The following is a 14,566-nucleotide window of genomic DNA, read 5'->3' as shown; positions in this document are numbered from 1 at the left end:
TGACGCGAATCAGTTACTGTGTCACGTAACAACATCCGGTGTTCCTTTCATTATCAAAAATGGACTTTACAAACAGATAAAAATGCACCAGAAAAATATACATACAGATAAAATAATAAAAATAAAGAGGATGGAGCTGTTTTTTCAACATGAAAACCACAAAGCCGCGATTAAAAATAAATCAGTGAAAACATTTTTAAGCGATGAAAGTGCTGTTGTTATCACGCACAAGATCCACGTGATCGTCAGAGAGAGAGAAAGAGAGAGAGGTAGAGAGACACTCAGAAAGAACGAGAGAGGTAGAGAACGGGAGAGAAAGAATGAGAGAGAGGGAGAGAGCGAGAGAAATAGAGAACGAGTGAGAGCGAGAGAGACAGAGAGAAAGACAAAGACAGAGAGACAGAGAGAGAGAGAGAGAGAGAGAGAGAGAGAGAGAGAGAGAGAGAGAGAGAGAGAGAGAGAGAGAGAGAGAGAGAGAGAGAGAGAGAGAGAGAGAGAGAGAGAGAGAGAGAGAGAGAGAGAGAGAGAGAGAGAGAGAGAGAGCGAAACACATTTCGTAGAACTCAGAGCGCAGTCACCATCCAGCCAGGACAGGACGCGCGCATCTTCCACCCGTGGATTTTCTTCATATGCTTCTTCTTCTTGATGTCGCCGCGCTGGAATTGTTCCCACAACCGCATCACTTGTAGCCTTCGTTTTGTGGGATCGCTCTCGCCCCATCGGTCTCTTCCCTGTCTTCCTTCCCCGCGAGCATCTACCTTCCTCGGATAACTTTTCCAGCCCGAACCGAGCCCCCCGCCCGACGACCGAGCCCGTTCGCAGGTGGATGATCACTGGGTAGGAAACCAACAAAAAAGAGAGGAAAAAAGAGGGTGTCTTTCATGGGGCGCCCGGCGCGGTTTGGAAAATGCTCCGCCGTCGGCGTGTGACCGACCCGCGGAAACAACCGGGATAGAAGTCGCTGTCGTCGGCGAGGGAGACCCGCTGCCGCCGCCGCTGGAGCGGCAGCAGCAGGAGCGGTGGTAAGAGCGGCGGCGGCCAGTGAGCAGCCGGCGATGGTTCGTCACGCGGAGGCGACGGCCGAGATCGGGCGGCCGCGTCGCTGGAGCGGCGCCAAGGGTGGCTGGCTCCGCATCACGCTGCTCTCCTTCCTCGCCGCTTTGCCGGTGGGGCGAGTGCGAGCCTTCCCGTCTTCCCTCAGCGACTGCCAGACGCCCACCGGCTGGAACTGTTCGGGTGAGGAATTCGCCGCGCGCACCGAACACAAGTTGGCCGCGAGAACGAGTTGGATTGTAGGGTGCGTCCGTCGCCTCGCGCAGGGGTTTCAGGTGCCGTCGATAGGCGCTTGTGCTGGATGTCGCGTCGCGAAACGACCGTCGACATTTTGGCCAAGATACCGCATCCGACTTCGCTATTTGTCCTGTGGATCAAATCGACCCGGAAAATGTCTGGGTGAGTCGCTGAGTCTGGCGATCTTCGGAGGCAGTCAAATTCACCTAATAAACATTTCCGGTGCATTGAAAAAAAAAAATAGATCAAAGCGGGTCATTGTGACCCGTAAACATGTATAGGGGTAGCCTACCAGAGAAACAAACTTTTGTATGTGTGCGTGTGTGAAAGATATATCAATATTTTGGCCAAGATGCCGGATCCGACTTCGCTATTTGTCTTGTGGGTAAAATCGACCCGGGAAATGTCTGGGTGAGTCGCTGAGTCTGGCGATCTTCGGAGGCAGTCAAATTCACCTAATAAGCATTTCTGGTGCATTGAAAAAAAAAATAGATCAAAGCGGGTCATTGTGACCCATAAACATGTATAGGGGTAGCCTACCCGAGAAACAAACTTTTGTATGTGTGCGTGTGAAAGATATATCAACATTTTGGCCAGGATGCCGCATCTAAATCCGCTGTTTATCTTTTGGGTCAAATCGACCCGTAACATGTCTGCGTGAGTGAGCTGACCCCGAAGATCTGCTGTTGCGGTAAAATTGACCCAATGAGCAATTCTGGTGCATGGGAAACACAATAACTAATAAATAAAAGTGGGTTATTGTGACCCATGAACATGTAAGTGGCAGCCTACCCAAGAAAAAACTTTGTGTGTGTGTAAGACACAAACTAACAGTGGGTCAAATTGACCCAATGAGCATTTCGGGTGAGTGGAAACAAAACAACAAATAAATAAAGGCGGGTCATTATGACCCATGAATATGTATCAGAATCAGAAAGCCTTTAATAGTCCCACAATGGGGAAATTTGCAATATGAAGTAACCTAACAAAGAAAGATTTTGTGTGTGTGTGTGTGTGTGTGGGAGGCACAAACTCACTGGGTCAAACTGACCCATGAGCATTTTTGGGGCCTATGAGAGTGATGAATATTTTTGGTCACGCAAAACAAACAAATTAGCTGGGTCACATCCACCCATGAGCATTTTCACGTCGCTATTCATGTAACAAATTAGCAGCGGGTCACATTGACCCATGAGCATTTTTTTGGGCCTATGAGACTCAGTTGGACCCATGAATATTTTTGGGTAGTGCAAAAAAAACAAATTAGCTGGGTCACATCCACCCATGAGCATTTCATTATCGCTATTCACGTAACAAATTATCAGCGGGTCACATTGACCCATGAGCATTTTTTGTGGCCTACGAGACTCAGTAGGGCCCATGAATATCTTTTGGTGGTCCAAAACCAACAAATTAGCTGGGTCACATCCACTCATTAGCATTTCAGTGTCGCTATTCACGTAACAAATTAGCAGCGGGTCACATTGACCGCTGAGCATTTTTTTCGACCTAAAAGAGTCAGTATGACCCATGAATATCTTTGGGTGGCGCAAAACAAACAAATTAGCTGGATCACATCCACCCATGAGCATTTATTTCAGTGTCGCTATTCACGTAACAAATTATCAGCGGGTCACATTGACCCATGAGCATTTTTTGTGGCCTACGAGACTCAGTAGGGCCCATGAATATCTTTTGGTGGTGCAAAACCAACAAATTAGCTGGGTCACATCCACTCATTAGCATTTCAGTGTCGCTATTCACGTAACAAATTAGCAGCGGGTCACATTGACCGATGAGCATTTTTTTCGACCTAAAAGAGTCAGTATGACCCATGAATATCTTTGGGTGGCGCAAAACAAACAAATTAGCTGGATCACATCCACCCATGAGCATTTATTTCAGTGTCGCTATTCACGTAACAAATTATCAGTGGGTCAGATTGACCCATGAGCATTTTTTGTGGCCTATGAGACTCAGTAGGGCCCATGAATATTTTTTGGTGGTGCAAAACAAACAAATTAGCTGGGTCACATCCTCCCATGAGCATTTCAGTGTCGCTATTCACGTAACAAATTAGCAGCGGGTCACTTTGACCCATGAGCATTTCTTTTCGACCTAAAAGAGTCAGTATGACCCATGAATATCTTTGGGTGGCGCAAAACAACCAATTGAGCGGGGTCACATCTACCCATGAGCATTTCAGTGTCGCCATTCACGTCACAAATTAGCAGCGGGTCACATTGACCCATGAGCATTTTTTGGGCCTATAAGCGTCAGTTTGACTCATGAATATCGTTGGGTGGCGCAAAACAAACAAATTAGCTGGGTCACATCCACCCATGAGCATTTCAGTGTCGCTATTCACGTAACAAATTAGCTGCGGGTCACTTTGACCCATGAGCATTTCTTTTCGACCTAAAAGAGTCAGTATGACCCATGAATATCTTTGGGTGGCGCAAAACAACCAAATGAGCGGGGTCACATCTACCCATGAGCATTTCAGTGTCGCCATTCACGTAACAAATTAGCAGCGGGTCACATTGACCCATGAACATTTTTTGGGCCTATGAGAGTCATGAATTTTTTTGGGTGGCACAAAACAAGCAAATTAGCTGGGTCAAATTCACCCATGAGCATTTCAGTATCGCCATTCACGTAACAAATTAGCAGCGGGTCACGTTGACCCATGAGCATTGTTAGCGTCCAGGTTTTCCACCCTGCTCGGATGGTCGTATTTTGCTGCTTTCAGCCATTGGCATATTTCCCCAGTCAGCCGTCCCGAAGCCTTAAAATAGCCCCGGGCCGATTACACGCCGCACCATCGTTGATATTACAGCTCATAAGCGGCGCGCATCAATATGAGCCCGTGACATGCAGCCTGAATCCTAGCATTTGCTACTCACCCCCCCCCCCACCCACCCACCCACGCGGACTGATTATCATTCCATTGCATGCAGGCTTCATGAGTAAGTGAAAAAAACGATAAGCTCGGAATTGGATCTGGAAAATGTGCGGATGCTGTGAGGCCAAAATGGCTGACGTGTCCATTTGGCGCTTCATATTCGTCATTTTTCTTCCATAAAGTTTTGCCTTCACACATTTTGTCCTCATCATGGCGCGGATTCATCTAGATTGTGTTTTGTTTGTTTGTTTTTGTTTTTTTCCTGATTGCGATGAGCGGTAGGTAAGGCTAATGGTGCATATCCGTCCGGAATGCACACATGCCGCTCTCCTCACTTCCTTTCACACTCTCGTGTGCATTTAGACAAAAGCTTTTATCTGACACGCCTTGCGGAGGTTTAAGTGCAGACAAAGGGGGGGGGGGCAACGCGTACGCATGCCCCCTTCCATTGAGTGGAATTAGAATTAGAAGACACCCCCCAATTTAGAACGACCCCCCCCCCCAAAAAAAAAAAAATGCATGGGTTGTGCTACATGTTGAATGCTGCTGCGAATTTGAATTCACCATTTATTGACGATTGGCCATTTTTTTCTAATCCGAGCTGGACTTCCGAGTTCTAAAAACGAGCCCCTTGCCCCTGCCAAAATGGCCTCTTCATATCAAAATGGCCGACTTTCTGTTCCGTTTTAAACATGGCTTCCCCTGAGACATTTTTGGTCATGGTACACATGATCGCCCACAGTTGTGTTTGGCGTTGTTTGGGGTATTGTGAGGGGCTTTAAGACATTTACATTTCCCCAAAAATGTAATAATAATAATCATCATCATCATAATCATAATAATAATAACAATAATTTTCATTTATAAGCCCCTTTCAAAACACTCAAGGTCACTTTGCAGTCACAGGATCAGTTTTTCTTTGGGTGAGCAGCGGCAGCCAAATGCGCTAGTGTTCACTCAACCCGGAATAACTCAAAAAGATAGAAAGTTAGCTTGCTAGCTAATAGATAACGAATAGATAATAGCCAGATAGCTAGTTAGAGAGCTAATAAATAACAAATAGACAGGTCGCTAGGTAGCCAGCTAGATAGCTAGCTACGTAGCCAGCTAGATAGCCAGATACCTAGCTAGATAGCTCAAGTGAGTAACATGGTGTCCACAGACCGGGAAGGTCCCAATATGTCACAAATGCACAATTTATAATAATAATAATAATAATAATAATACATTTCATTTATGAGCGCCTTTCAAAACACTCAAGGTCACTTTACAACCACAGGATCAGTTTTTCTGTGGGTGAGCAGCGACAGCAGCATGCGCTAGCGTTCACTTAACCCAGAAGAACTCAAATAGATTGAACGTTAGCTAGCTAGCTAACAGATAACTAATAAATAATAGCCAGCTAGCTCGTTAGATAGCTAATAAATAGGAAATAGACATCTAGCTAGGTAGCCAGCTAGATAGCTAGATAGGTAGCCAGCTAGATAGCTGGATAGCTAGCTAGATAGCTCAAGTGAGCAACATGGTGTCAACAGACCGGGAAGGTCCGAATATGTCACAAAAGCACAATTTATCATTTCATAGTAACAGGTTAGCCATATTTTTCAGTTTCAGTTGGCGGTGATCATTTTTTTAAATGTTTTTTTTGGGCAGCTAGAGAAAATAAATTGGAGTTGGTGACCCCAAAACTGTTTTGGTGGAAGTATGCAAAATGAGCGACCCAATTGTAACGAGCGATTCCCGTTACCGCGGGGCTAACGGGGGTTCGCGGCTGTTGTCATGGAAACGTACCTGCGAGTGTGGAATGAGACTCCCGCTAAAAACAGGATGAAGGAGGTCGCAAAGTGATTGGAGTTTGATTTCCAGGTGCCGGTGGAAGACTTGATTGACGCAAAAGCGGTTTTGTTGACACTTGACACATTTTTTTTTTTTGTTCTCCGGAGAGATCAAACGCTGACTTTACGTCGCGATTTCATCGAAATGCAAACCGGCGATACCGGCGAGGGTGAGTCACAACATTTTAACTCGTTCACTGCCATTCACGATTTTATTCAGGAATTGAAAATATGACATAGAGGTCCATTCCCGAATTTGTTCGGGTTTAGTTTTGTTTCATGGTTGAGTGCGGATAAAGCGCTGGCCATGGCCTCTGGCAATGTTTTTTGCCTCCCACAAGGGGCAGCATTTGCCTTTTGTCCATGTTAGCGCTTTGTTCCAGCTTCAGCTGTTACTAAAGCGCTATATAAACCAATATGTATGGATTGCATTGTATTTTTGGACAGCTGCCCTCATTTCAAGTTCATATAACTCCAGACCCATATCATTTAGGAACGAACTATTTTTTTGTGATGAAAGAAGAGGGTCTAAGGTTTCTAACGCCGTATTGAATGTTTACGTAGTCCTAAAACTCAATATTCTGTGGGTCCTGGAATTCAAGTGACAATGACCAAAAGCACTATACAGTATAATCCAATGGATGTATTGTATTTTGGACATATGCCCCCATTTCAAACTCAGATAACTCCAGATGCATATACAGTAATTTAGGAATTAACTTATTTTTTTTCTGATGAAAGAAGATAATCTAAGGTTTCTAACGCCACGATGGATGTTTATGTAGTCCAAAAACTCAATATTCTGTGGGTCCTGGAATTCAAGTGAGAATGACAAAAAGCCATAGACAGTATAATCCAGTGTGTATTGTATTTTGGACATACGACCTCATTTCAAGCTCATATAACTCCAGACCCATAGCATTTAGGAATGAACTCTTTTTTGTGATAAAAAAAGGGAATCTAAAGTTTCTAACGCCGCATTGACTGTTTATGTCATCCTAAAACTCAATGTCCTGTGGGTCGTGGAATTCAAGTGACAATGACAAAAAGCCCTATGCAGAAATTCCAATGTGTGTCTTGTATTTTGGACATACGCCCTCATTTCAAGCTCATATAACTCCAGACCCATATCATTTAGGAATTAACTATTTTTTTCTGATGAAAGAAGATAATCTAAAGTTTCTAAGGCCGCATTGGATGTTTATGTCGTCCTAAAACTACATGTCCTGTGGGTCCTGGAATTCAAGTGACAATGACAAAAAGCCCTATACAGTATAATCCAATATATATGTATTGTATTTTGGACATATGCCCTCATTTCAAGCTCAGATAACTCCAGACGCATATAATTTAGGAATTAACTGGTTTCTTATGAAAAAAAGAGAGTCTAAGGTTTCAAGTGTCTGCTGGATTTGGTGCGCATGGATAAGTAGCGCCTGCCTGAGGGGAATAATTGAAAAAGGTGGTGGGCAGGGTGCAGAAGGTCCAGTAGGATAGCAGAAATGAGCGAAAATATCAAATTCTGTTACTCTGATAAGATTTCTGACAAAATCCTGCCCAAGGGCATTGGCAAAAGTGTTTTTTTTTAGAGAGTGGAGGTATTCTAAATCTAATTGGGCTCCATTCCGCTCTCCTCTCAGATTCAACTGTGGAGATGTTGTGGGTAAAATGTGTCCGCAAGCTGGTCACTAAGTGGGGACCACTGCACGGCGCTGGTCATTTAGCGCATGGATTCATTAGAGCCATCTTGCGAAACAGCTGCCTTCTGCCGCGGCGATCGCCGCTAATGAGCGCGGTCGGCACGGCTGGAAAATTGTGAAAAGTTGTCGGGCGTTTGGAATGAGATGTGGAGCATCGGCAAGAATATTACGGACGTAAACGCTGACACCCACAGCTACATTTTCAGTGGAATTACAGATAACAAAGGCGGCATTTTGATGAGATGGGACAAACCTGTCGTTCTATTATTAATTATTCATCTTTTGGACCGCTTAAAGGACAACCGACGTCTCCGGGCAAGTTGTGTCCATAATTTGTAAAATGGCTTCAAATGACTTCTACTGAGCGTATTTTACAATGATTCCACCGCATATAGCTATATTTTACGTTTTAAGACTCGTGCTGAATATTCAGGAAGTCTTGTTTTTGAGTTGGTGACGAGTCCGTACGTGACGTCACTAAAGGACCGCCCTTGACCGTAAAAAAGACGCATTGTAGCGGTCCTTCCATCACGTCAATATATTTTGCTGTGCTTGTATGGTCTGGGGACCTCATGTTGCACCCAAAAGCCGCCAGAAGGCCAAAATAGGGCGTCCAAGCAAGATAAGGAATTTATCAGCCTGTGGAAGCGGAGGTCACAGGAGGTCGCCATTTGTCCGCTTAATACCCTCTTCGGGCATTAAGCGGGGGACACCCTGAACTGGTTGCCAGCCATTCGCAGGGCACACAGAAGACAAACAACCATTCATTCTCACATTCATACCGAGCGACTATTTTAGAGTGATCAATCAGCCTGCCATGTATGTTTTTGGAATGTGGGAGGAAACTGGTATACCCGCATAAAACCCACATAGGCATGGGAAGAACATGCAAACTCCACACAGGGAGGCCGAACCGGGTCTTGGACTGCACTGTGAAGCCGGCGTGCTAACCGCTCGTCTACCTGGCGGGATTGCATTATTATTATACGAACAAATAACAATAATAATAATAATAATAATAATAATAATAATAATAATAATAATAATAATAGCAATAGTAATAACAATAACAATAGTAATAATAATTTCACTGCCATTCTCGAATTTATTCGGGAATTGAAAATATGACGTAGCACCATTCCCAAATTTGTTCGGGTTTTGTTTTTTTTTTCTTGCTTGGGTGCTGATAAAGCGCTGGTCAGAACTCTGGTCATGTTTTTTACTTTCCACAAGGGGGCAGCATTTCCCTTTTTTCCATGTTGGCGCTTTGTTACGGTTTCAGATGTTAAAGCGCTATATAAATTAATATTCACGTATTGTATTGTATTTTGTACATTCACCCCCATTTCAAGCTCAGATAACTGCAGACCAATATAACTTAGGAATTCACTTTTTTCTGATTAAAGAAAAGAGTCTAAGATTTCTTACGCTGGATTGAATGTTTATGGAGTCCTAAAACTCATTATTTTCTGTGGGTCCTGGAATTTGAGTGACAATGACAAAAACCCTGGCACTGGAGTGGGCACATTATTGCAGATCGTCTGGCAGTGAAGGAGTTAATTGACTCGTCTTAATAATTCATAAGGAATTTTGCCTTTGCAACATTCCAGGTTGGTAGGAGTAAGATGCACTTGGCTGACGGGCCGCTCTCTTCGCTCTTTTTTAGAAAACTAAGTGCTTCTCTCTTGCTGTCTTAATCGTTGCCGTATAAACATGGCGGTGATGGGGGGAGAGTTGAATATTTGATGGCCGTCGGCTTGTTTTCTTTTATTATTAATCTTATGGGAAAGTTGTCCTCCTGCGGCGGTGGATGCAATGCTAACTTGGCTGCTAGCTTATTGCTACATGCTCATTGTTTTTTATTGGGGGGGGTCAAAAAAAACTCGGGAATTTTTGAGATTGTTTTGGTCGTGGACCTTTCATTTGTTTTATATTTTATCTATCTATCTAGTTATCAATCCAGCTATCTATCTAGCAACTCGCTAGCTAGATAACTAGATAGATACATAGCTAGCTAACTAGATAGATACATAGCTAGCTAGCTAACTAGATATATGAATTATACAGTGATACCTTGGCTTACGAACTTAATTGGTTCCCAGACAGAGTGTGTAAAGTGAAAAGTGTGTATCCCAAAAATTAATTTTCCATAAGAAACCATTATAATGAGAATAATCCGTTCCCAGGTTCCCATAAAACGTAATTTTCTACTTTCTAATTTTCTAAGCCTTAAAACTACACAAAATATATCTTATTTTATGTATAATAAATGTGCTATGGTATTATCAATCCATCCATCCGTCCATCCATCCATCCATCCATCCATCCGTCCATCCATCCATCTTCTGCCGCTTATCCAGGGTCGGGTCGCGGGGGCAGCAGCTTCAGTAGGGAAGCCCAGACTCCCCTCTCCCCAGCCACTTCATTAATAGCTGGTTCCCTTGCTTGTCTTTTCATTTCAAATTGAACTGATGGCTAGTGCGGGTTATTTGTGGAGCCTGATTGATGGGAATTTTAACCTTGCAGTCTACACTCTGCCTTTGAAACGAGTCCAAATTTCACTGTTTTGTATCCATTTGGTCACTCTCTCTGTCGTCTGACTGGCTCTTTAATGTTTAAACCAACTTACGTCACTGCTGCGTTCTTGACCAATCACGTGGCTTTAACCGAAGACTGGGGGCGGGGAATAGAGGACAAAAAAAAATGTCGGCTTTTCGAAGAACGGGCGAACGACACATCACTCATTGTGGCAGCTCCGTGTGTATCTCGAAAAATAGTATGTATGCCAAGCTAATTTAAAAAAAATTAATGTTCGTAAACCGAAAATTTTGTAAGCCAAGGGGTTCGTAAACCGAGGTATCACTGTATATGAATTATGTATCTATATATTTTAAATGAATTTAAATAAAAGGCTGTTTTCCCCTTATTTGAAGTCATGAAAGTGAGATGTAAACAAGATGATGCTTGCAAAGCTTTTGTCATGATCATTTCCAACTCACAATATTTCCTCACCCCAGCAAGATTTATGATCATCATTATTATTATTTATTAATTTATTTTACACATCTCAGAGAAATCAGTGCAATTGCCGGCGCGCTTTGTGCGTCTTGACATTTGCGCTTGTGCGAGGCAGTCGGAGGCTCCCTGACTGCGTTGATGAATCACATTTGATTATGGAGTGGATGTGCTTGCCAGCCGATGTATAATCGTGTCAAGGGGAGGAAGGCCTGGTGCCGCGCTGTGCACAACATCAAAACCCTTTGACAGGTACAACAACCAAACGCTACGCCGCAGCATTTTCAAACAAGACGGATGCTTGCTTGTACACGACATCCTATATTTTCTCGGCCCTTCTGAAAATACATACATATACTGAATAAATACTTATATTATCTGCCTACCTACCTACCTACCTACCTACCTACCTACCAAATGATCTACCTACCTACCTACCTACCTACCTACCTACCTACCTACCAATCAATCAATCTACCAACCTACCAACTAACCAATCAATCTACGTACCAATGAATCAACCTAATTACCTACCAATCAATCTACCAACCTACCAACTAACAAATCAATCTACCAACTAACCAATCAATCTACCAACTAACCAATCAACCTACGTACCAATGAATCAACCTAATTACCTACCAATCAATCTACCAAACTACCTACCTACCAATCAATCTACCAACTAACCAATCAGCCTACGTACCAATGAATCAACCTCCTTACCTACCAATCAACCAACCTACCTACCTACCTACCAATCAATCTACCAATCAATCTACCAACCTACCAACTAACCAATCACTCTACCAACCTACCAACTAACCAATCAATCTACCAACTAACCAATCAGCCTACGTACCAATGAATCAACCTACTTACCTACCAATTAATCTATCAAACTACCTACCTACCAATCAACCTACCTACCTACCAATCAATCTACCAACCTACCAACTAACCAATCAATCTACCAACCTACCAACTAACCAATCAATCTACCAATTAACCAATCAACATACGTACCAATGAATCAACCTACTTACCTACCAATCAATCTACCAAACTACCTACCTACCAATCAATCTACCAACTAACCAATCAACCTACGTACCAATGAATCAACCTCCTTACCTACCAATCAACCAACCTACATACCTACCTACCAATCAATCTACCAACCTACCAACTAACCAATCAATCTACCAACCTACCAACTAACCAATCAATATACCAACTAACCAATCAGCCTATGTACCAATGAATCAACCTACTTACCTACCAATTAATCTATCAAACTACCTACCTACCAATCAACCAACCTACCTACCAATCAATCTACCAACCTACCAACTAACCAATCAATCTACCAACCTACCAACTAACCAATCAATCTACCAATTAACCAATCAACATACGTACCAATGAATCAACCTACTTACCTACCAATTAATCTATCAAACTACCTACCTACCAATCAACCTACCTACCTACCAATCAATCTACCAACCTACCAACTAACCAATCAATCTACCAACCTACCAACTAACCAATCAATCTACCAATTAACCAATCAACATACGTACCAATGAATCAACCTACTTACCTACCAATCAATCTACCAAACTACCTACCTACCAATCAACCAACCTACCTACCTACCTATTCATCCATCCATCTCGATAGATACATAGCTTGCTAGCTAACTAGATTGCTAACTTGATAGATACATAGCTAGCAAGCTATGTATCTATTTGTCTGTCTTTCTATCCTATATAAATAAATAATAAATAATATATCATATGAAGTGGTACGGAAAATGGATGGATGGATAATATATCAAATATAAATAAATATATATATATAAAGTGCTATATAAATCAATCTGTATTGTGTATATATATTGGATTTGATTAACCTTTATTTGTCTCGCAGTGTGGAGAAATTTACATTTCACAGCAGCGAATGGTAGAGTTTGCAATCTATTTAGCTAGCTAGCTATGTATCTATTTTTGCAAAACCGGCATCTGTACTTCTACTTAAGTACGCGTATAAGAGTAGTTTTTTTTTGTTGCCATTTTTTTAGTTTATGTTGTTTTTATTATGCTGACAGTTTGATGGTGCGACGGACAAGTTGCGTTTCTGACCAGCCAATGGCCCTTCCTTCAGAGCTCTGATGTTTTTTTTTTTTTTCCTATTTCCTCCTTTGGACTTGGATGAGCGGAGAGTTAGTCTCATCCCAGACACTCCAAGCACCTCTTAAGTCTGCGCTCTTGATTCAGCGACTGTATATTTGCTCGCAGAGCTCGCGCTTTATGGTCATTTACGGCCTTGGAAAATTGCAGGTTGATTTCACCGTCGGTCTTCCCTGCTGCGTGTTTATGACTGCTTGGTTGTCATGAGTCAGGGCGAAGGGGGGGGTTGTTGTTGTTATTTTTTTTTTTGAGGGATTGGTGGGGGTTGAGCCCTATGTATCATCGAAAGAGGCACAGAGGACCCTTAATATCTATAAAAAGAAAATGGCAGATCACCATATTTACTTGCTAGGCAGACAGTTTGAATGTTCCCGTGAGGGGGCGGCGCCAGTCTCAAGCAGCTAGAATTATCAACATTTGATTACCCGGTTGGATATCTCAGTCAATAATTTTCAAATTTCAAACTCAAACAATGGGTTAAGGCACAGGTATCAATGTCAAGGCCCGGAGACCAAATCTGGCCCGCAACATCCTTTTATTCGACCTACAAAATCTCATCAAACTTGTGAAAGTCCATGCTTATAGCGAGCTAGCTCGTAATCAAGCTAGCTAGTGATCAAGCTCGTAGATCGCTCGATTCAGCTAGGTGGCTAATGCCTTATAGCACAGGTGTCCAAGTCAAGGTCCGAGGACTAAATATGGCCTGCCACATCATTTTAATCGGCCCACAAAAGCTAATCAAACTTGTAAAATCCCATGCTTATAGCAAGCTAGCTTACGATCAAGTTAGCGATTGAGGTAGCTAGTGATCTAGCTCGCTACCTCTTTCTATTCAGATAGCTGGCTAATCGCTTACATTACTGGTGTCAAAGTCAAGGTCCGGGGCCAAATTGGGCCCGCCACATCATTTTATTCGGCCCACAAAAGCTAATCAAACTCGTGAAATTCCATTCTTATAGAAAGATAGCTTGCGAGCAAGCTAGCTAGAGAAGCTAGCTAGCAATCAAGCTAGCGAGCGATCTAGCTCAATAGCTTCCTCTATTCAGCCAGCTGGCTAATCTCTATTACAGGTGTCTGGCCCGCCACATCCTTTTATTCGGCCCACAAAAGCTAATCAAACTCGTGAAATTCCTTTCTTATATCAAGATAGCTAGCGATCAAGCTAGATATCTTGCTATCGAGCTAGCGAGCGACCTAGCTCACTAGCTTTCTCTATTCAGCTAGCTGGCTAATCCCTTACATCACAGGTGTCAAAGTCAAAGTATGGGGCCATTTTATCCGGCCAACCAAAGCTAATCAAACTTGTGAAATTCCATGCTTATCGCAAGTGAACTAGCGATCAAGCTAGCTAGTAAGCTTCACGTCTGTGTAAGCTCTCAGTCATACAGGAGTGGTCCATCGATGAGAAGGTTTCTTCAGCCATCATCTGTACTTCTTTGAAGGTGTCGGACGTTTCGCTTCTTATCCAAGAGGCTTCGTCAGCGAACTAAAATCTTTTGCTGGTAGTCTTGGCCCTATATATATATCCCTACTGTCCAGACGTTGCGGTGCCAGACTCTGCTATGATTGGTCCCTGCTCTCAGGTTGGGGGGAGCCGAGGACTACTCCCTGCAGCTACACTGATTA

The 14,566-nt window shown here is 43.0% G+C and overlaps 2 protein-coding genes across 5 annotated transcripts in view; one reads left to right on the top strand and one right to left on the bottom strand.

Annotated features, from left to right (window-relative positions):
• The window catches only part of LOC148894434 (uncharacterized), a 255,370-nt gene that overhangs the window by 125,324 nt on the left and 115,480 nt on the right, over positions 1–14,566 (bottom strand). The window lies entirely within an intron of this gene.
• The window catches only part of tmeff2a (transmembrane protein with EGF-like and two follistatin-like domains 2a), a 124,280-nt gene continuing 110,272 nt past the window's right edge, over positions 559–14,566 (top strand). Inside the window, exon 1 of the mRNA XM_089003489.1 lies at positions 559–1,236. Coding sequence (XP_088859615.1) covers positions 1,056–1,236 — 181 coding nt within the window. The 5' untranslated portion in view covers positions 559–1,055. The remainder of the gene's footprint in view (positions 1,237–14,566) is intronic.

Source organism: Hippocampus bargibanti, linkage group LG08 (assembly GCF_051943395.1).
Source record: "Hippocampus bargibanti isolate YZ-2025 linkage group LG08, ASM5194339v1, whole genome shotgun sequence".
Lineage (NCBI taxonomy): Eukaryota > Metazoa > Chordata > Actinopteri > Syngnathiformes > Syngnathidae > Hippocampus > Hippocampus bargibanti.
The sequence above is the reverse complement of the archived record's forward strand: the minus strand, read 5'-3'. Positions and strand labels throughout refer to the sequence as shown.